The sequence below is a fragment of the Cornus florida genome, unplaced genomic scaffold (assembly GCF_030987335.1).
Source record: "Cornus florida cultivar Cherokee Brave unplaced genomic scaffold, ASM3098733v1 CherokeeBrave_3.0.0_Hap2_Chr02, whole genome shotgun sequence".
NCBI classification, from domain to species: Eukaryota; Viridiplantae; Streptophyta; class Magnoliopsida; order Cornales; family Cornaceae; genus Cornus; species Cornus florida.
In genome coordinates, this window is record NW_026775572.1 from 21,439,538 (window position 1) to 21,464,231 (window position 24,694).

Sequence of the window (24,694 nt, forward strand, 5' to 3'; positions counted from 1 at the left end):
TGAGAAAACAAGAACAATGAGCAAGATATTGAAGTAAGAAAATTTAGCCGTCTTTATCAAATGCTAGTAGAGCTACTGACCCTTGTATAGTTGGTATTTATACAACAAAGATCTCTGTTTGATTTTGAAAAAAAGAACAAAACAAAACAAAATAGGTGAGGCTTTTTTTTTTTTTTTTTTTTTCAAATGAATCAGGGGCCTTTAATATCTAATAAATATATAAAGAAACAACCAGCTAAAGTGAACCAATTTACTATACTTGCCATGTATTTAAGTCAAAAAAAAAAAATTTAATAACTTGATTACTTTTTCAATTTGATAGCAGTGAGATCCCCAATTACTCATTTAGAAAAGTAATTTAATAGAAATTCTTTTTAAAGTAAAAACGTAAATAATAAACATTATACAAATAATGATATTTTTGTAGCTGACTCCCTTCATAGATGATAAAAGTAAGAATGATAATGATATTACGAGAATCCCCTTTGAAAATATTTATTGGTTTGTTTGTATTTCGAATTGAAATTTTTGTTTTATCATTTTTGGTTTCCCCCAAAACATATTTGTAATTACAAGGTTCAGTCACAATATTTGGACTTAGTCTTTTAATAATTCTTTCCTTTGGGCCTTTGTTTTGTTTGAGTCCAATTTTCTTTATTGGGCTCCTTCTTGTTTTGGGTAATTGCCCGTTGTTTGGGGTCATGCCCCTCCATTGTAAATTCCCATCAGCACAAAAACACAAGAAAAACAAAATAAAATTAAAAAAATAATCATTTTTGTAATTAGTGGCGTTTAAAAATGATAGCTTAATGTTTGTTTCTCACTCTTTGAAGTTGTCATTGATATATCTAGTTTATAGTTAATTTTGAGCATGTTTGGAATGCAATATATTTCTTTATTTTTGTTTTAATTCGAAACAAAATAAGTGATTTATTATATAGTATTTTGAATAGTAATTAAAAGTATATGTTTGGTAGTATTTATTTGTTATAAATATTTTGAAAGCAAAAATATAAAAACATGTTTTATAAAATAAAATAAAAAAGTGTTGTAAGTTTATATATATATATATATATATATATATATATATATATATATATGTTTATTGGTATTGTTACGGTACTCGTTCAAATATCATATTTTGTTTCAGCACTATAGAAAATAAAACATATTTTATCTAATGCATTTTTTCACTCTTCACTAATTATAGTACCCGACAGAAATAAAATGCAAACCAATCCCGCCCTTTATATATATTCATTTCCATGAAACTTTCATTTAATGCAATTCTTTATTATTTTCAACTTCGACTTATTAATGGATCACTTTGTGCCTGGTCCAAACTCAGTATTGCTGTTTAATTTTTTTTTTTTTTTAGAAAAAAAATTGGTATTTAGGCTCCGTATAAAATATTTTTTGAAAATCATTTTCCACATTTTCGAGTGTTTGGGAGACTCTGAAGTTAGGAAATTATTTTTTACGTAAATCATTTTACCCTCAAATGATTGAAAATAATTTACCAAAAAAGTTTTTATAAGTCATTTTTCATATACTACATTGGGTTATCTAACCATCTGTATTTTTATTGAACTCTTATGTTCCTGTAACAACTAATATTTTTCAATCCTCCCAATTTAAAAATCTAATTTTCAGTCTTCCCTCTTGATATGTATATATAGAGATGTATATATAGAATCGGATGTGAGAGAAAATTGGTCGAAGAACATATTTAGGTCGAGAGAATGTTCTGATATAGAGAGAGAGAGTGGAGAGAGAAAGTAACAAAAATGAGAATAACTCTTCAACATAATTACAAGGTTCAGTCACAATATTTGGACTTAGTCTTTTAATAATTCTTTCCTTTGGGCCTTTGTTTTGTTTGAGTCCAATTTTCTTTATTGGGCTCCTTCTTGTTTTGGGTAATTGCCCGTTGTTTGGGGTCATGCCCCTCCATTGTAAATTCCCATCAGCACAAAAAACAAGAAAAACAAAATAAAATTAAAAAAATAATCATTTTTGCAATTAGTGGCGTTTAAAAATGATAGCTTAATGTTTGTTTCTCACTCTTTGAAGTTGTCATTGATATATCTAGTTTATAGTTAATTTTGAGCATGTTTGGAATGCAATATATTTCTTTATTTTTGTTTTAATTCAAAACAAAATAAGTGATTTATTATATAGTATTTTGAATAGTAATTAAAAGTATATGTTTGGTAGTATTTATTTGTTATAAATATTTTGAAAGTAAAAATATAAAAACATGTTTTATAAAATAAAATAAAAAAGTGTTGTAAGTTTAAATATATATATATATATATGTTTATTGGTATTGTTACGGTACTTGTTCAAATATCATATTTTGTTTCAGCACTATAGAAAATAAAACATATTTTATCTAATGCATTTTTTCACTCTTCACTAATTATAATACCCGACAGAAATAAAATGCAAACCAATCCCGCCCTTTATATATATTCATTTCCATGGAACTTTCATTTAATGCAATTCTTTATTATTTTCAACTTCGACTTATTAATGGATCACTTTGTGCCTGGTCCAAACTCAGTATTGCTGTTTATATATTTTTTTTTTTTAGAAAAAAAATTGGTATTTAGGCTCCGTATAAAATATTTTTTGAAAATCATTTTCCACATTTTCGAGTGTTTGGGAGACTCTGAAGTTAGGAAATTATTTTTTACATAAATCATTTTACCCTCAAATGATTGAAAATAATTTACCAAAAAAGTTTTTATAAGTCATTTTTCATATACTACATTGGGTTATCTAACCATCTGTATTCTTATTGAACTCTTATGTTCCTGTACCGACTAATATTTTTCAGTCCTCCTAATTTAAAAATCTAATTTTCAGTCTTCCCTCTTGATATGTATATATAGAGATGTATATATAGAGTCGGATGTGAGAGAAAATTGGTCGAAGAACATATTTAGGTCGAGAGAATGTTCTGATATAGAGAGAGAGTGGAGAGAGAAAGTAACAAAAATGAGAATAACTCTTCAACATAATTTTTAATAAAATATATAGTATAAAATTAACCAATAAATATATTTACAGTGGTCCTCACATGATATTAACTTAGTTGTAAATAATTTAGTACATTCACTTTGTTACATGTTTTTATTTAACGGATATTTATTTGTCATTACAGTTTTTTGTTAATCAAAAAGTAACTGTGCAGGGCACATGCCCCTCCATCTCTTGTTTGAAATTAAATCAGTACATTAATTCAACTTGATCATCTGAATTGAGAAAATTTTATACATATATATATATATATACATATATATATATACATATATATATAGATTATATATATGTATATATATATATATGTATATATATATATGAGAATAACAATAGAACAAATCTGAGAAAACAAGGACAATGAACAAGATGTACATAACACTTAGAACACTTGGCCATCTTAGCAAATTTCATTAACAATTTTTATGCATGTAGTGGAGCTCATGACCCTTGTACAGGTGGTATTTATACAAGCAAGTCCTCTGTTTTATTTATAAAAATAAAAAAAAAATAAAAAAAAAACAAATAAAGGGAGACTTTAATATCTTTTTTTTTTTTTTTTTTTTTTTTTTTTTTTTTCAATGAATTTGGGGCCTTTAGTATCTAATAAATATAAAAATAAACATCCAGCTAAAGTGACCAAATTTACTAGACATGTATTTAAGTAAAAAAAATAAATTGGGCACTTTTTAAATTTGAATGCTCATACAAATTTAGTAATAAACATTAAAGACATGCTATTATGTGAATCTCATTTTAAAAAAATTATTGGTCTGTTTGAATTTCCATTTGTATTTGATGGAATTTAAGAAGTTTTTAAAACATTTTTATTGCATAAGTTTTATATTGGGCTTATTTTATTTTATATCAGTGGCCTATTTATTTTTATTTTATTGGGTTTACTTATGTCGGCCTATTTATTCTATTTAATTTGGCTATTTATGTGATTTATTGAGCCTATTTAATTTATTTTATTATTCTACTACTTACACATATTTACACGCTTTATCGGCGAAGCGATGAAGACTAAGGACTTGGTACACATTTTTTCTACTATTTATAGAGATGTACAATTGTTCTAGAACCTTCTTTCAGAACCTTCCCCTCTGGGCTTATCCTTCGTGGGCCTTTTATTCGTGCCGTTATGAAAGGAGAACTTCTTCATTGTGATGAGAAATTGGGCCTGGAGATGGTTTGAGCAAGCATTGGGCCTGTCTGGCCGTCTGTTTTTTTATTCTATGTTTATTTGTTCTTAAACATAACCCTTCCAAGCTTTGAACCCAATGGATCGGGCCATACATAGCCCGGTTCATTTTCGGTACCTCAATATTAGATCAGGATTTTCTTCACTCTATTTTTATTCTATGTTTATTTGTTATTTTATTTTTTACATGTCTATCATTTATTTATTTTACGCATTTGTATTATTGGTAAATTTTTAACGTTTGGTGTAATTTTATATTTTTATCTTAATTTGAACAATTACTTTTATTTATTAAAAGTTATTTACAAATGTAAAATAATAAAATATATATATCAATATTTATACTCTTATAAAAGTATAACGGGTTTTTTATTTTTTAAGAAACAAAAAGAGCATTAAGGAGTTGTGAAAAGGCACCCAAATCATTGGTTTTGTCCTTGTCTTTCTCACTCCTTCAGAACAAATTTTTTTTATTTTTTATTTTTATTGAGGTTTAAATCCATTATCTCCGTTTGAGAATTAGGGGTCTAATACCATTAGGTCACTAGTCCGTTAGTTCCTTTAGACTATATTTTATTTTGTTCATAATGTCATTTTTTATATGAGTTTTATTTTGCACGAGTGTAGAGTATTTTTTTAAAAAATATTTATCAATTAAATCACTAGCTTAATATATATAATATATATTTCTATTATTAATGTATAAATGAGTTAATTCGTTTGGAATTGCAATTAGAACGTCGAAAATATTTTCTCATATTGCAACAAGTAGGTTATAGCTCATGTCAAAATAACCATTTACTTTTTGAGTATTTTATGTTAAAAATGGGATATTTAGTATTGTTGCATGCTATTTGATTGAGTATTAAATTTGAGTAATGAAAATTTAACTCAACTAATGATGAATAGAAATTCAGACTAATCAATAAATATTTGAGGATCACATGATATCTTCTCTTTAATATTTTTTAGGGTTAATTACAATGACACTCCACGAGGTTTAACATAATGACAATTATATATAAGTTAGGCCATGTTTGAACGATTACACCCCTTTAGGTTTGATAAAATTAACAAAGACACCTCAATGGTCTTGAATTGACATTATTGCCTTTTAACACATTCAATTACCAATTTATCCAATACAATTATTTTTCATTGATCAAAATACCATGCCATAACCACCAACCACTAGTCCACCATAGTAACCACCACGCACCAATCGCCACCAGCACCAATACTGCCCCCCTTCTTTCTCTCTCTCCACCCACCACTGCAACATCTACCACCACAACCAAAACCCATCAATTGAACCCACAAAAAACCCAGTCAATTGAACTCATAAAAAATCCCAATTGTGCGCACACAGATTTATAAATCTCTTCTTTTCTCGAACACCATTACACACGCATATATCTATACATATATAGATACATATACACAAGCAAATTACACGTCTTCCCTCTTTTGCACTGAGGCAGATACATATACACAGAAGCACGCACATAACCACAACCACATCACCCCCAAATTACACAGAATTTGGGTATTCCAATTTCTCTATCAAAACGACCGCAAACAATTGAAATCATTACCACCGCAACCACATCTCTAAACGCAAACGAGCCGCTGCTGACGATGATGACGAAGACTACTCAACCTTCCTACAGCAGCCACCACCACTCGACGCCCTCAACAACTGCCCAACCGACTCAATCAACTCGCCCTCCCCGACTCAATCAACTCGCTCCCAGACTCACTCAACTGGTTCCCACCCAATCCAAATTGCTCTGACTCACTCAACTCGCTCATCTTCCTCTCCAATTCTACCCCAACCCACCTAACTCTAAATCACTTTCCCAATCTTAAACCCCAAGAACCGTGAACGCCACCAAACACTTGCCGCCTCTTTCGTCATCCGCAGTGGCGATGAACACTTCCTCGACACAAGAGCCAGATGGCGATGGCGGCAGTGGGTGGAGAAATTGAGGTGGAGAGGAGAGAAAGAGAGAGGAAGAAGAGAGGAGATAAATGATGGAGGTGGTTGCGACAGTGGGGGTGGCAGCGACGTTGGGTGGATAGGAGAGGAACGGAGAGAGGAAGAAGAGAGATGAGAGGGATGGTGGTTGTGGCTGCCATGGTGGGTGTAGAGAGAGGGGCGGCCATAGTTGTTTGTGGTGGTGGCGACTGGTGCCCAAGGTTGTTAAAATCGGGATTCTACGTAGAATCGTTTTGGGCTTCGTAAAATCGGAATCGTAGAATCGGATCGTGAATCGTAAGATTCTACCAAATTGTAAAAAAATAATTGAAACTAACTTCCTAAACAATAAGATATGTAAAATATAACCAAAATAAGGCCAAAACACACCATATTACATATCCATGACTTCAAATCTCAAATCCTAACAATATTCGAAAGTCCGAATATAAATAAAAGTAAAAGAAAATATTTCAAAGTTTGAATATAAATAAAAGAAGATGTAACACAAAATTGATCACATCATTCATTGTTTGTCCTAGAGTTAAGGTTCTATTTGATATTCATTTCCCTCTAAATATGATACACATCACTAGCTGAGGTTAGCTTCCAAATCATGACCCTGCTTCTCTTTAATTTTTGTTTCCAATTTAAAGATGCCCAAATTAAAAAATCTTTCCAAAGAGTTAGGGCATATGTAGAATCCGCATTTGTAGTGGAGTCCACTTCGTATGATTTTGGAATATTCACACTGATGAAACAAATGTCTATATTACAAATCAAATTCATTTTGTCACATACTTTTAAGTATTGCAATGTTACACTGTTCCTTCTTACTCACTTTTTTTTTCTGCTTATTTTTCCCTTTCTATTAATTTTTTCAGTTTCATAAATAGTGATTTGTGCACTCATCCTCTGCACTCATCCTCCGCACTATTAATTTTTTTAGTTTCAGAAAATCATTATTTCAGTTTCATAAATAGTGATTTTCTGCTTATTTTTCTCTTTCTATTAATTTTTTCAGTTTCAGTTTCTATTAATTTTTTCAGTTTCATAAATAGTGCTAAAAAATAGTGATAAAAATTTAAATGGCCAGGTAAAATTAAAACAAAAACTAAAGAAATTGGAAAAGATAGTCAGAAGACTCAGAACTTAAAATTAAAACTAAAATTAGACCATTAATGCAAAAGATTATCAAAACATGATGAATAATTTCTAAGAACAAGTAGATAAAAGGTTAGAATAATCAAGGAATAATCAAGGTTAGAACAATCTTAGAATAATCAAGCTACGAAGGGTTATAGAGATTAGAAAAAACTCTAGAAATTTCTTGATCAAGGAAGAACATACCTGGCCGAACCTGCAAGTTGCTGTATGGATTCGATAATTCCGATCTGCTCGTTATAAGCCCTGCACTGCCGCCTCCTTTCAGTCCTCACTCCTCTCCTCTCTGAGATAGGGTCCCCGTTTCTAATATTATAATAGAGTAGGTTTTGTATTTTATGATTTATAGAATAAATAATTAAATATATAATTTAGTAAATTTCTATACAAAATTTGGGCCAGGCTTTGGCCCAAACAACTAAAAGAATAAAGGCCCAAAGACCAAATAGTATAAAAGCCCGCCCAAACACACATTTTGGTAGAATCGGTAGAATCATGTAGAATCGTACGATTCTACGATTCTACCAACGATTCTACCGATTCTACCCCCGATTCTACCAATTGGGCGATTCTGATCCGATTTGAGTCGATTTTAAGAGCTGAGTCGTAGAATCATGCGATTCTACGACTCAGAATCGCGATTTTGATAATCATGCTGGTGCCCCTGTCATCCCTGATGCTCTTATATATATATATATATATATATATAAGGGTAATAATGTAAATAATGTATATATATAAAGGTAAATTTGACTTTTCATAAATTCTGATCTTTTATAATAAAATTGAATTAAATATTGAAGGGCAATCTCGTCTTTTCAAGCATTTTTAGGGCTTGTTTGGATCAAAATTATCAGAGGGATGTCTTTGTTCAAAAAATAGTTAAGTTGTATATCGCTGTTAATATGTCAAACCTCAGGGGTTGTCGTTGTAATTAATCCTATTTTTTAAAAGAAAATTTTTTTGATAAGAAAGAGAAGATCTCAAATACTCTCTATTCCATAAAGACATGGCATGTTTATTTTTATATTTATTAAATATTAAAAGCTCTCGATTCATCAGGAAAAAAAGAGGAAAAATATATCAAAGGCCTTCATTGTATAAATACCACTTATACCATAGTCGCCATCTCCATTACATACAGAATAAGTGTTATTAACATTTGCAAATGATGGCTAAGTTCCATCAGATTCAATCTTTGGCTAAATTGGATTACACTTACGGTCCCGCTTTATAAAATTAAAATTTTGGAATTGGAGTTGGAGTTTTGAAATTTGAAAAAAATAATTAAAAAAATTAAACCAAAATTTTTTAAAATTTCACCAATTCTAATTCCAAAACTTCAATTTCATGTAGCTGAACACACCCTTAAAAGAATCTCTCCCTCAATATATGTATATATATATATAAAAAATAATATAAAAGATAGTTTATGCAAACTGACATTTTCTTAACTCAGTTTTTAACAATTTTATTAAATTGATTTTCTCCCTCAATCTTTGGCTAAATTGATTTTCTTACCAATTAGTAAATTATAATCAATTTAGTGCGCTATCTAAAGATTTTCATTTTTATAAATTTTTTTATGCATGTATAGATGATACTATTCATAACATAGAGCAAAATCTTTCACAACCCCAATAACTTTTTAAAATAAAATTTTACACCCCGTCAGGTGCATTGTACGTGCATCTCTTTATTGACTAGTCATATAAAATATCAAAAATATTTGGTTTTACCACATAACCTAATAGGTACTGGATTTAGTCGCTACAACGTTTTTAAAAGTCTAACCTAAGGTCACTTAGGGGTGTACAAGAAGCATTAGGGTGTTTTGGATACACATAAAATTATAACCATTCAGTTCCTAACATCATTCATAACATTTGAAATCAATCTGATCTAATGTGAACCTTCAAGCGATCCAATCCGTGAAACATTGGATTGGATAGTATTGATTTAATGAATTGGGGTTTTTTTATGGTATTGGATAATTTTCTTTAGGTTTTTTAGCCTAATGTAAAATTGAGATGAAATAATCCATTATAAATTACATCGTAAAGAGTCTTTTATCGCTCGAAAGGTAATTGGGGTCAGCAAAGTAATTGAACAACAATAAGAGTATTACGAATTCAACTAGAAGAAGTATTACTACCCAATAACTTAAATGTAGCCATTCTACTTGAACTAAAAAATCAACATTATCAAAGCAAATGGTTACTGCAATCTTATTAATCAGAACATGAAAAGATACATCATGCTTTATCTAGTTAAAAATATATATAGAGAGAGGTAATGATCAGGCACATGGGTAGATACAAGAGCAACGAAACGGAACAGAACCATTGCCGATGCACGTCCATTTCCACCTTTGTGTTTTGCAGAGCACTCTACTCGACAAGCTGAAAGATCACAACCATTAGGGTTTAACACAATTTCACATAGTCTTTGGCCCTTTACAACCACTTGAGAGACCGTTGCTGCAATTGATCGAAAAACATACATAAATACATAAATTCAATATTGATCATATATATAAATTAACGACATTATATATAACTAACACAAACCTGAGAAAACGAGGACAATGAGCAAGAAATAAAAGTGAGAAAATTTAGCCATCTTTAGCAAATTACGTCAATAACAACTATTTTGCTTGCAATGGAGCTAATGACCCCTTGTACCAGTGGTATTTATACATGGAGAGCCTTTAATATATTTTTCCTCTTTTCTCCCAATGAAGCATCTAATATCTAATAAATATAAAATAAAACATTTAATTAAAGTGACAAATTTTATTTGCCATGTTCTTAGGGGGCTCAACTATAAGGAATTGGTCCAATAAGAGAAAGAGGTTTAATATCTCATTATATTAGTAAAATATGTTTTTTAATGAATTGATTAAGTTTTGTGTATTATATTAATTATCAAATAAATATAATATATCTTTTCAATACAAGTTTATTTTATATTAATTATATATATTAATGAATTATTTATTCTATTAATTATCAAATAAATATAATTGTTATTCTATTGGTCAATACAAGTTTCTTTGTAGTTTATATAATTACCTCATTTTTTTTTCTCTCAATAATCTCACACCTTTAAGATTTCTTCTGATTTTTAACTTCTCTTGCATATTCAAAATTTTGTACTTTGTAATTTATTGACTCTCTTTCACGACCACAATTAAATCACTAGAGTTAAAAAACGTAAATAGTAATTTTCTATTTCCATGAACTGGAGAGCAAATAAAAATTATTAGTACGATATGAGGTGGCCCAATTTAGCGATATCACTTTAGGCTTCAACATCAAGCCTGCAGGTTCTATTTCTTTATCCAAAAAAAAAAATTACTTAGCAAAAAATATTAAAAATACTACTCACACATTTATATCATTTGAACGGTTGATCTTTTACATAAGAAAGTATCACTAGCTTACAATTCTTTATAAATAAATTTTGTGATCATTAAGGGCTTTTTTGGTATGCGTTGTGTTTTTTATTTTTGTCGGGTACTCAACAGTGAAAAAAACGCGTTTGGTAAAAAAATATTTTGTTTTGCACAGTATCGAAACGTTTTGTAAATAGTAGCAAAAAATCGAAACACCAATTTAATGTTTTTATATGTTTCCGCACTGTAATGTTTCGTACTATGTTTTCTTGGATAATTGAAGAAAGAAAATTATTATATCCATGCATTTGATTGGCACTTAATTATTTCATATTTATAGATGTAAGGTTGTGTAAAATCGCGGACTATAAAAATAATTTTTATTTTGTTTAATCAAATGGGTAAACAATAATGTAACTTATTAAAGATAGAAATGTTTATTTATTGATATCCCATTCAAATTTAATTATTTTTTAGTGTATAAATCAGGTTGTGTTTATAAAATGGAATATTTCACGGTTAGGCTTTAGAAAATAACCTACTAAATGACCTTTTGCCTAGCATTTTAATTTATCAATCACATTTTTCAGAGAAAAATTAAAAGGAAGAAGAGTAAAAAGCACCATAATTCTCATTTGTGCGATCAGATTTAACCTTTAAATTTTATAACTCATTGACCCCATGTTTCGCTAATTATCATGACTTTTATATCAGAATCTAAATTAAACATGAGCGGAAGCGGGAGCGAGAGAGCGGCAGAATTAAGTTATAAATAAGAAAAAATTTAAACTAGTACTATACCTGTTAAGAAAGATTGTGTAACTTAGATCCAAACTCTTTGCTTAGGACATGCATGACACATCCTTACTTTTAAGAATTGCTGATAAACACTCCATCACTACAAAGTTTTAAAATCTAATCAACAAGTTCAAGTCTAGGGATGTACAAAGGTGCACATGAATTGATTCCAATTAGACATAAAATCAAAACCAATCCAATCATAACTGGTTTATCAAATTGAAAAGAAAGGAAACAAAATTGATATGATTTAAAAATTCATGTAATTTTTTTTTATTATTTTGTGTGTGATAAGATTTAAAAATGATGATTTTTCTCGTTATGCCCACAAAAATTGAAATTTAAATGAGTTAGTTGACATATTTTTATTTAATAGATGATATTCATTGGTAGTAACATGTTCTCTTTAAACACATACAAGGGCAACTAAATGGAGAAGCATTGCCGGTGCAAAGTGAATTTCCACGGTACTTTTCAGCGCACTTCCGTTCACAACTTTTAGGATCACAACTATTGGGGTTTAACACAATTACACACCGTTTTGGTTCTTCTGCAACCACACGAGAGACCGTCGCTACCATTGAAAAAAAAAAAAAACAAATACATCAACTCAAATTGATCATATATATATATATATATATATATATATATATATATTAATGTTTTCAGTTATTGAAAAAGGAAAATTGTACACAAACTTTCGCTTGGTTCATTTTCTAAAAACTGAGTTAATAAAATGTCAATTTGAAGAGTGCTAATTGCAGTCGCGGTCACAATTCCTATAATTACACATTTATTTATGAGGTATCTCCTACCTTTTATAGGAATTAAAAATATAAAATTTTAAGACAAAATTACCCTTTAACTTTTTCTTATGTCTCTACTTTTATTCTCCTTTCCTCAGTTTTAGCCCTTATATAAGTATAAAAAAAAATACGGGAATATATTATTTTCTTTCTTTTTGGATTGCCAAAACAAATAATATTATGGGAATAGATTATTTTATTTTCTTTTCTAAATTATATTTTAACTATATATGTGTGTATGTGTCTAATTAACGTTTAATTCCTATAATCACAATTCATATTATTTTCTTCTTTCTTATTTTTTTTGATTTGCCAAAACGAGTAACACTATGAGTCTATGAGAATTGATTATTTTATTTCTTTTTTTAAAATTATATTTTAACTATATATATGAGTGCTATATATTGATAGCAAGTGATATATATATATATGTAAACATGAAAGTTGTTGTTTACATATATATATACACACACACACACATCTACATTGATTAAGTGAGGAAAGAAAAAAATAGAAATAAAAACTTTATACGTAAATGAAGGTAATTATTTACATATATATATATATATATACACACACACACTAGGAAAAAGCGTGTGTGATGCACGTAGTGAATGCTTTATAATTTACAGAATTTTTGTTTTCATATATATATATTTTTAATTATTGATTTGAAGCTTATAACAATAAACCATCCAAAAAATTATAACTCTTTTTATATTAATTAATTTATACTAATAAATAAATACTGAAATATTTTGAAATTGATAAAATAGATAATTTGGGGTAGAGTATTATAGAAATTATTTTATTTTCTTTAAAAATATTCATAATAAATAGAGAAATATAGGTTATATGAGATAGAGTTCTCTTTTTATATTACAATGCACGTGGTGAATGTTTTGTAACTTATAAAATTTTTGTTTTCATAAATAATATATATATATATATATATATATATATATATTACTGTTGATTTGATGCTTGTAACAATAAATTTTACAAAAAATTGTAATTTTTTGTAACTCTTTTTTATATTATTTAATATATATATTTTCATATTAATAAAGAAATACTGAAATATTTTGAAATTGGTGGTAGAGTTTGAGTTTTATAAAGTAATAATTTTTTTTAGGTTTTTCTATTAATACTGAAATATTTATATTTTATTTTTTTATTACTTAATAAAAAATATTTATTTTAATACTGAAATTGGTACCTCTTATTAAAAAAAAACTCATAATAAAAGGTAATTTGTGGTAGAGTTTTAGAAAAATTATTTTATTTTTTATATCAACTAAAAAATATTTTTTATATTAATAATTATTGTCTAATTAGATTTTCTTTAATTAAAAAAAGTCATAATAAATAAATAAATAGGTAATTTGTGTTATAGTTTAATAAAAAATCTTTTAAAAATTCTTTTTATATCAATTAATAAATATTTTTTATATTAATAATTCTTGTTTAATTAGATTTTATTTTATTAAAAAACTCATAATAAATAGAGAAATAGATAATTTTTGTTAGAGTTTTATTCAAACTCTTTTAAAACCTCTCTTTATATCAATCAATAAATAATTTTTTATACTAATAATATTTGTCTAATTAGATTTCCTTTTTTTAAAAAACTCATAATAAATAGATAAATATGTAATTTGTATTAGACTTTTATAGAAACTTTTTAAATATATCTTTGTCTAATGTAATAGAGTTTTATTGAAAATAAAATAGATAATTTATGATATAATTTTATAGAAATTATTTTATTTTCTTTACATATATCCTTGTCTAATTAGATTTCATTTTATTAATAAACTCATAATAAAAGCTAATTTGTGGTAGAGTTTTAGAAAAATTATTTTATTTTATATATCAATTAATAAATATTTTTTATATTAACAATTTTTGACAAATTAGATTTTTTTATTAAATTTTTTTTAATAATAAATAGAAAATAGGTTTATTGAATTTTATTAGGTAAATTTTAGAGTTTTATAGAGTTATTTTTTTATATAAAAAAAATCATATTAATTAATAAATATTTTTTTATATAAATTAATAAATACTGAAACTGTTTGCACATTTAATAATACTATGGATAAAAACTCTTTTTATATCAATTAATAAATATTTTTTTATATAAATAAATAAATACTGAAACTCTTTGACAGTTTTTCTCTGAATTTTTCTCTGAAATTCTGCATTTGTAGAATTCTCAATTTTTGGACCCTTCATCTATGCCTCTATTTATAGGCTTATTAAATTAATAGGATGATGACATTTGTCCTTTCCAGATAATGACATACTTATAATTGAGTCGGTTATATTGTGATAATTATCTAACAAAAATAACTATTCTTTTTATATCAATTAATAAATATTTTATTATGATTGATTTTATTAGGCAATTTTTAGAGTTTTATAGAAAATATTTTTATAAAAACCTAGTTAATTTGTGGTAAAGTTTAGATAATTTGTGGTAAAGATTTATAGAAACTCTTTAAATATATACTTGTCTAATGTGATAGAGTTTTATTGAAAATAAAATAGGTAATTTGTGGTAGAATTTTATATAAATGATTTATTTTCTTTAAATATATATATCTTTGTCTAATTAGATTTTCTTTTATTAAAGAACTCATAATAAAATGCAATTTGTGGTAGAATTTTAGAAAAATTATTTTATTTTTTATATTAATAATTCTTATCTAGTTATATTTTCTCTTATTAAAAAAACTCATAACAAATAGATAAATATGCAATTTGTGTTAGAGTTTTATATAAATTTTTTAAAAAAATTATTTTATTTTTTTAAATATATCCTTTTCTAATTAGATTTCCTTTTAAAAAAAATTCATAGTAAATAGATAAATACAGGTTATATGTTGTAGAGTTTTAAGGAAAATAAAATAGATAATTTGTAATACAGTTTTATAGAAATTAATTTATTTTGTGTAAAAATCTTCATAATAAATAGATAAATACATGATACATGTGATAGAGTTTTATATAAAATAAAATAGCTAATTTGCGGTAGAGTCTTTCAAAAAATCTTTTTATATTAATTAATAAATATTTTTATATTGATACTTTTTGTCTAATTATATTTAAACTCTTTTTATATGAATTAATAAATATTTTAATATATTAATAATTATTGCCAAATTAGATTACCTTTTATTTAAAAAAACCTCATAATAAAAGGTAATTTGTGGTAGAGTTTTACGAAAAATTATTTTATTTTTTATATTAATAGTTCTTGTCTAATTAGATTTTATTATATTAAAAACTCATATTAAATAAATAAATAGGTAATTTGTGTTAGAATTTAATAGAAACTCTTTTAAAAACTCTTTTTATATCAATTAATAAATATTTTTTATACTAATAATTCTTGTCTAATTAGATTTTCTTTTATTAAAAAAACTCATAATAAATAAATATATATGTAATTTGTGTTAGAGTTTTATAGAAACTCTTGTAAAACCTCTTTTTATATCAATTAATAAATAATTTTTTATATTAATAGTACTTGTCGAATTAGATTTTCTTTTATTAAAAAACTCATAATAAATAGATTAATAGGTAATTTGTATTAGAGTTTTATAGAAACTCTTTAAGTATATCTTTCTTTAGTGTGATAGAGTTTTATTAAAAATAAAATAGATAATTTGTGATAGTGTTTTATAAAAATTATTTTATTTTCTTTAAATACATCCTTGTCTAATTAGATTTCATTTTATTAAAAAACTCATAATAAAAGCTAATTTGTGGTAGAATTTTAGAAAAATTATTTTATTTTGTTTTGTATATCAATTAATAAATATTTTTTATATTAATAATTCTTGTCTAATTAGAATTTCTTTTTAAAAAAAATTCATAATAATAAATAGATAAATAGAATTTTATTAGGTAGGTTTTAGAGTTTTATAAAGTATTTTTTTATATAAAAACTATATTCATATCAATTAATAAATATTTTTTTATATAAATAAATAAATGCTGAAACACTGAAACTCATTGTACATTTAATAATTGTATAGATATAGATAAAAATTCTTTATCAATTAATAAATATATTTTTTATATAAATAAATAAATATTGATTGACATAAAAATATTGATAAAAAGAGTCATAGACCTAAAAATATAGATTAAAACTCTTCTTATATCAATTAATAAATATTTTTATATAAATAAATAAATATTGAAATTCTTTGACAGAACTTCTGTATTTTACTCTGGAATTTTGGATTTCAAAATTCTCAATTTATGTACCCTTCCTCCTTTTTTCATGCCTTTATTTATACACTTCTTGGATTAATAGGATGATTACATGTGTCCTCTCTTGATAATGACATAATCATAATTAGGCCGGGCCGGTTATATTGTAATAATTATCTATAATTTTTTTTTAGAGTTTTATAGAAACTATTTTTTTAAAAACTATTTTTATATGAATTATTAAATAAATATATACTGAAATACTGAAACACTGAAATACTGAAACTCTTTGTACATTTAATAATAGTATAAATATAGATATAGATATATATACTATTTACATATTATGTGTGTATATACACACACACACACACACACATGTCCATCAATTAAGTGAGGAGAAAAAAAAAAAAAAAAAACTATATGAATTGTGATTATATTGAACGTGAACCCATATATATATATATATATATATATATATATATATATATATATAGTTAAAATATAATTAAAAAAAAAGAAATAAAATAATCCATTCCCATAATATTATTTGTTTTGGCAAATCCAAAAAGAAAATAATATACTCCCGTATGTGTTTTTTTTTGGTAATATAGAATGTTATTGATATAAAGAATAAATCGTAAGTCACACCATCCTTCTCAACAGGTGTCGCTCTCACGCTCTGAGCGTACTCTCGCTTCAAATTCTTAATTTTGCTCCCGCTCCCGCTTTATGTAACTTAGGATAAAACTGAAAAGAGGATAATAAAAGGAGAGAGATAATAAAAGGTTAAAGGGTAATTTGTCTTAAAAATTTATATTTTAATTTCCTTACGGGCATGAGACAACTTATAAATGAACGTGTAATTATAAGAATTGTAATCAATAATGGCAGTAGCAAGAGTGACTATAATTAACACTCCTCTTTTTCCCAATGAATCAAGAGCTTTTAATATTTAATAAATATTAAAATAAACATGCAGCTAGAGTGACAAAATTTACTTGCCATGTCTTTATGAATAGAGAATATTTGACATCTTCTCTTTCATATAAAAAAAAAAACAAAGTCTTTAAAAAAAAGGGCGAATTGCAAAAAAATCCCCCTTGACTATTACCCATTTGTAAGAAATCCCCCTTGTGAATGTTTTTGGCAAGAAACCCTTCTCAATTATGAGAAGGGGATGAGTTAACTGACCTTCATTTAACCATTTTGTGAGGCAATTTTTTATGACCAAATTATTCTTTAGGTCAGTTGCTTTATTTGGGTCTTCTCCACTGAATTTTTTTATTTTTTATTTTTATTATTATTATTTTTTTTTTATGGACTTTGAATTGGTTGAAACTTGAAAGTATCTATATTCTGTGTTGAACAGATTTAAGATTTTTTTTTTTCATTTTTTTTTTTTTCTCTTTTTTCCAGGAAGTTATTGTTTTTCGAAACAATTTGCTCTTATGGTTTGTTTATTTATTTTTGTTGGTCATGAATTAAGGAAAAAGGAAAAAGAAAAGAGGTTATCATGTTCTTTATATGATGCTAGTACTCTGTTTGTGGAGATTGTTCTTGGGAGTAGATGCATAAGCTTGGTGTCTAGCTTATGTCCTGGAAAGCGTAGACGTCTTTTAAGCATTTGTATGAGGTGCAGTCAATAAATAATCATCAACATCATATGTTTTTTTAGGTTAAGGGTAAGCAGAATCTAATGATGATGCCAGTTTTGGATATCATTTTTGATGTGGTAAACTGAATTTAGCTATATAATTGTGAAAAATTTCGCTGTCCTTAGTGAATTGGATTGGCTTTGTTGTTCTCCAAGTTTCTCGAAACTGATTGTTGAACCATGACAATGCTTCTACATTACATGCAATTAACGTTATGAACTCAAAAACTTTATCAAATGTATAAAACAAGTGTAGGAGATTGATAGCGCTTTCTCATATATGCAACTCTTCTCAGTTTTGCATTTATACAATTTAAATGATTTTGTCAAATCCTTGAAACTGCAGAGAGACCTTCAGAAAAGACGGACAGAAGAAATGATGCCCGTGGGTCTTCGAGGAACCGACATCACAGCCAGAGCGGAAGGGAGAGCCCACATTGCAAGTCATCAAGCTGAGACAGGGATACTGACCCAAAGGGTAATTTGGTCAGAAAAAATTGTCTCACAACATTGTTAAACGGAGGTAAGTTAAATCACTGCCTCCTCGGCGGCTCCTCTAGTTAAGGGGGTTTTCTTGCCAAAAACATTCATAAAGGGGTTTATTGCAAATAAGTAATAGCCAATGAGGATTTTTTGCAATTCGCCTTTAAAAAAAAATAGGGTACAGTGTCAAAAAAAACCCACTTGAATTTGCAAAAAATCCACTTGAACTATATTTTATGCATAAAACCCCTAAACTATCACATTTCATTGCAACATATCCCAATGTTTATACTATATTTCATTAAATGATCATAATGTCCCTCCTTATTGAATTACATTTAATATATTTTTCTTATCTACATAAATTTTGAAAGGAAGATTATACTAATTTGATGACATATTCTCCATTAAATTTGCATAACTTAATATTTAATTTTTGAAATTAATTATTTAAATAAAAATATTTAGTAGTAAATTTTTAAAAAATTAATTAATTTTTAATGAATATATTACATGAAAATAAGGTATTTTTCTAAAAGTATTTTATTAATTTTTCATCGATATATTGTATGAAAAAGAAGATATTTTTTTAGCATAAAATTTTTTAAATTGGTTATAATAAGTTTTATTACAAATAATAAAGTTTTAATAATAAGTTAATCAATTTAAAAACTGGTAGTTACAAATATATTTATCTTTTTTTTCATTTTTATGATACATTTATACTATAATAAAATTAACGCAAATAGTATAATTAATATTTACATAAGAGGATAATAAAAATAATTTAATAAAAAATAAAAATTTTAATGAGAAAGGGAAAAATAAAAATTTTAATAAATAAAGGATAAAATAGTCTTTTGGGACAGTCATTAGTTGAGTTAAATTTTCATTACTCCATCAAATAGCATGCAACAATACTAAATATCCCATTTTTAATAGAAAATACTCAAAAAAGTAAATACTTACTCTTTGTTAAGTGTATAACTTTTGATTCAAAATATAAGAAAGTGAGATCCCAACTTCCTAAATATTTGATAAATCTAACCAATTAAAAGTTAGAGGTCAAACAAATTTTTGCAAGTCAAGCAATTCACTTATGAAATCAATATTATTAATAAAATTCAATATTAAAACTATTAACGTTGTGCTTGGCAGCATAAAAATTCAACATAAAAATCATAGCAAATGCATATACACCCACCATATTTATAAATCACAAGTAAATGCATATATAAATCACAAGTAAATGCATATAAACCTACAATATTGATAAACCACTGCACGTACACCCACCCACAGTATTGATAGTTGATAAACCACTGATAACATAATCAGACCATAAAAACCAAGATAAGATAAAGGAGACTTGTGTAAGGCCAAAAATTAGAAGTAACATTCACCAATAGAGGGGGTCAAACAACCAATTTCACCAGTGAAATTGCTTCTACAGAAGTTTTTGATGAAGGATCTATTATCAGGTTTTTCAATTTGAATAGACGGTATCAAATCAATAAGTAACCCTAGTACGACGACTAGAATTGACGAGGTTTAAATACAAAAATGCTAAGAATTTTATATCATGGGGAGAGCAAAATGAGTAAAAATCTCAAATCTAGTTTTATCACCGATCAGCCGTGTTCCGCCCTATTTCTTTGCCTCCTCATACTCTGCCTCAGGAGCCTGGTCACCACCACCCTGAGAACTTCCGGAGGAGGAATCACCACCCGAACCACCTCCTGACATGTGCTGTCCGATCTTTGAGACAGCCTTGTTTGCAGCATCGAGCTTCGTTTTGATCTCTTCAATATTCTCACCACCCAATGCTTTCCTCAAGTCCGAAACGGCAGTCTCAATCTCTGTAACAACATCACTTGGGACCTTGTCCTTGTACTCACTCAAGCTCTTCTCAATACTGTAGATGGTGGTGTCTGCATTATTCCGAATATCGATAAGAGATTTCCTTTCTTGATCCTTCTGAGCGTGCATCTCAGCTTCCCTAACCATTTTATCGATCTCGTCTTCTGAGAGACCTCCAGATGAACGGATGGTAATCTGTTGTTCTTTCCCGGTGCTCTTGTCCTTTGCAGAAACAGTAACGATACCATTGGCATCAATGTCAAATGTGACTTCAATTTGAGGCAAGCCTCTGGGAGCTGGAGGAATGCCCATAAGATCAAATTCACCCAACATCTTATTGTCAGATGCCATTTCACGCTCACCTTGGAGCACTTTTATGCCCACCTGAGTTTGATTGTCAGCTGCGGTTGAAAACACCTGAGATGGTGACGGCAAATCAGTGAAATAGATACACCAACGAAAACATCATAATAGATACCAGTCAACAACCAGCCAACGTTACCCCAGATTCCGACCCCGGTTGAACTTACGTTTGCTGGTCACATTATTAAGGCTGCGCTTACTATAGAAGTACAAGTACAGTTTCTCTTCTCCATTTTTTTTTTTTTTTGCAAACTTTATAATTTATAATGCTCCTCTCAAAATGTCCATTAAACCACAGTTTCAAGTATACCAACACATGCACCGTTACTAAACATTAGAACTTGTAATGACTCCATTTTATATTACACCCTAGCAACGTAACACATTTTCAATAAATTAAAATTAACATTGGGGATTGAGAACTCACCTGGCTCTTCTTTGTTGGAATGGTTGTGTTCCTATTAATCAATCTGGTGAAGATACCACCCAATGTCTCGATACCAAGTGACAGAGGAGTGACATCCAGGAGAAGCAACTCCTTCACATCTCCTCGGAGGATACCACCCTGGATTGCAGCTCCCATGGCAACAGCTTCATCAGGATTTACCCCTTTGCTAGGGCTCTTACCAAAGATTTGTGCAACTACTTCCTGCACTTTTGGTACACGTGTCATCCCTCCAACAAGAAGAACCTCATCCACTTCCTGGATTGATACACCAGCATCCTTCAAACAGCTCTTGCATGGGTTCTTTGTCCTATCAATCAAGTGGTTCACCAAAGCCTCAAACTTTGATCTGGTCAGTGTTATGTTCAAATGCTTTGCACCAGAAGCATCTGCTGTGATGAATGGTAAGTTAATCTCAGTCTGGGATGTTGACGAGAGTTCTATCTTAGCCTTCTCAGCTGCTTCACGTAGCCTCTGCAATGCGAGCTTGTCTGTTGACAGATCGATACTCTCAGTTCTCTTGAATTCACCCACCAAGAACTCCAACAGGGCATTGTCAAAGTCCTCTCCTCCCAAAAAGGTGTCACCATTTGTTGCTTTCACCTACATTAGAAGGTAGTTAATGGCATATAGACATAAACGAAGATAAAAGAACTCCTCAAAATGAAATGAGCTTCCACACCTCAAAAACACCATTAGAAATCTCTAAGATAGAAACATCAAAAGTTCCTCCTCCAAGATCAAAAACAGCTACAAGACCCTCCTTATTATTCAAACCATAGGAGAGTGCAGCAGCAGTGGGCTCATTAATAATTCTCTGCACATCAAGGCCTGCAATCCGCCCAGCATCCTTTGTTGCCTGCCTCTGAGCATCATTAAAATAAGCTGGCACAGTGATCACAGCTTTGTTGATTGTCTTTCCAAGATAAGACTCTGCAGTTTCTTTCATCTTGGTCAGAACAAAGGCTCCAATTTGGCTTGGAGAATATTGCTGCCCATTGATTTCAACCCAAGCATCTCCATTGGGAGCCTTGGTTATCTTGTATGGGACCATCTTCATTTCTTTCTGTGTTTGGGGATCTTCATAGCGTCTGCCAATCAACCGCTTTGTGCCAAAAAGTGTGTTCGTTGGATTGGTCACAGCTTGACGTTTAGCAGGAGTACCAACTAGGAGCTCTGCCTTCTGGTTAAAGGCAACCACTGAAGGTGTGGTCCGAGCACCTTCAGAATTCTCTATCACTTTTGCGTTCTGTAAAAAATAGCAACAGTGACTTAGAGCCATAATATAACATCAAACTTTTCAACCAATGAGGGATGACCCTTTGTCTCACCTTGCCCTCCATAACTGAAACACAGGAGTTCGTAGTACCCAAGTCAATTCCAATAACATCATTCCCAATCGGCTTTGAACTGTAACATGAATGAAAATCAGTTAAAGACTAAAAAAAGAAAAAGAACCCTAAACTCTTACTATAAAGAGAGTTGATTTATCTGATATACCTAAATGGTCTGGCAATACTAGCCCATTTCTGACCCAAATGAGGGGTAGCCCATGATGATTTAGCATTTCCAGCCAACTGCACAGCCATCAATATGTAAATGTTACTCCATTTTATGCAATAAGTAATACATTGTATCTAAAACACCAAAAGGTAAAAGGATCTTCTCAAACATAAAGACCCTGATAAGTATCACAAGTAATAAAATCTTATTCACAAAATTCTAGCCCTGTGCTGTTAGAAGGGCAAATGGTTGAGAGAAGCTCAGATACACATTAGATTGTTAATAATACCTACTCCTATTGGTACATGGGTCATAACCATTGAAAACCTGCTTGACAATAATTGAGATTGAACCAATACCCAAAAATAGCCAAAAGCACATCCTTGTTCACCCAAGGACTACTAAAATCTTTAAAGAGAAGAAATGAAAGGGGGAAAAAACACTTTGTTGAAACATGGGAGAGATTATAGCCACTGATTCAACTGATATTCTATATGCCACAACTTCATCCCTGAACATTCAAAACAATTACAAAGAAAACACTACAAATAGATACAGGATTAAAGGTCACAACAAGACCAAGCAACCAAACAAGAAACCAACGGAACAAAGGGACACTATTCAACAGATTGTAATGTGAATTTCCATAGCAGGGCAATAACATACATAACTTCATTGACCCCAATAAAGTGCAGGATCTCCGCAAAAATCAACTGAAATTTTATCATATCTATGATAGTGCATACAAAACATAAAGAAGAACAAGGAATGAAGTCCATAAATAACAAAAATAAAATTGGAGTTCCAGTTAAAAAACTCAAAATCAAACTCAACATCTTCACAGTGCCACGCATGATACTGACACCAACGGAAAGAAAAAAAAAAAAAAGAGAAAATCAAAAGATTCCAAGCAATAGTCTAGAAGTAATACGCAACCATCATCTGCTTATGCAAAGCCAATATTTGTATTTGTAAGTACACGTATACATGTTTTACATTTTACAAACAAAAAACAAATAAATAAAATAAAATAAGACAATTAGGTATACATAATCGAAAAGGTCAAACTGTGAAACAGGCCATACACAACCAAAACGACGTGAAACATTACAGTATAAACATATTTGATATTCTACTCCTTTTTCCCAAAAATTTCTCAGGAAACAAACACATAATTTATAGTACAAAACAACAAAGATAGCATCTAGTATGTACCGAATCAGAAACCAAATATAACAGTACAGATCCATAGTAAAAAACACAAAAGATAGATCAATGGGGATCAGAGAATATGAAGCAATGAATAGATTCCCATAAATGAAACGTACGCATTTGTAGGCGGAGACAGAAGCAGAAGCCAGGTCGCGTCGACGAAGAGATCTGAGCAACATGGATGTGGCCATTGAATAGTAGATAGATGGATCGAAAAAGTGTGTGTGCAAAACAAAATCAAAGAGCTTTTTATGCTCTTTTGCTTTGGTTTTGCCTTTTAGGGTTTAGGGTTTTGTGAGGAGAGATGTGGGACGAGGAGGCGCAAATGAGGGTTGTTTTTTTTCTTGGAGGACAAATAAAGAAGACGTGGCGGTGTGTAATTCGGGGTTTAGAAGATTCTGGATATCAACAGAGTTCAAAATTGACTTGTTTGCTCACTTGGGCTGGGCTTCATTGTTTGTATTTTGGTTTGGTCCAACTTGGCTGTTGGGCTTTCCTTCTCTCTCCCTCTTTGTAACTCTTGGGCTTTCCTTTTCCTTTCCCTGAATAGCT

The 24,694-nt window shown here is 28.8% G+C and overlaps 1 protein-coding gene across 1 annotated transcript; it reads right to left on the reverse strand.

The window, feature by feature from the left end:
* Positions 1–20,128: 20,128 nt before the first annotated feature.
* Positions 20,129–24,494, reverse strand: LOC132294194 (heat shock 70 kDa protein, mitochondrial). Its single transcript, XM_059791964.1, has 6 exons — positions 24,259–24,494; positions 22,928–23,004; positions 22,759–22,837; positions 22,110–22,676; positions 21,410–22,030; positions 20,129–21,036 (listed from the first exon to the last, which is right to left on the reverse strand). Exons 1-6 carry the CDS (start codon positions 24,331–24,333, stop codon positions 20,407–20,409), a joined length of 2,049 nt encoding a protein of 682 aa, XP_059647947.1. The 5' UTR covers positions 24,334–24,494; the 3' UTR covers positions 20,129–20,406.
* Positions 24,495–24,694: the final 200 nt, after the last annotated feature.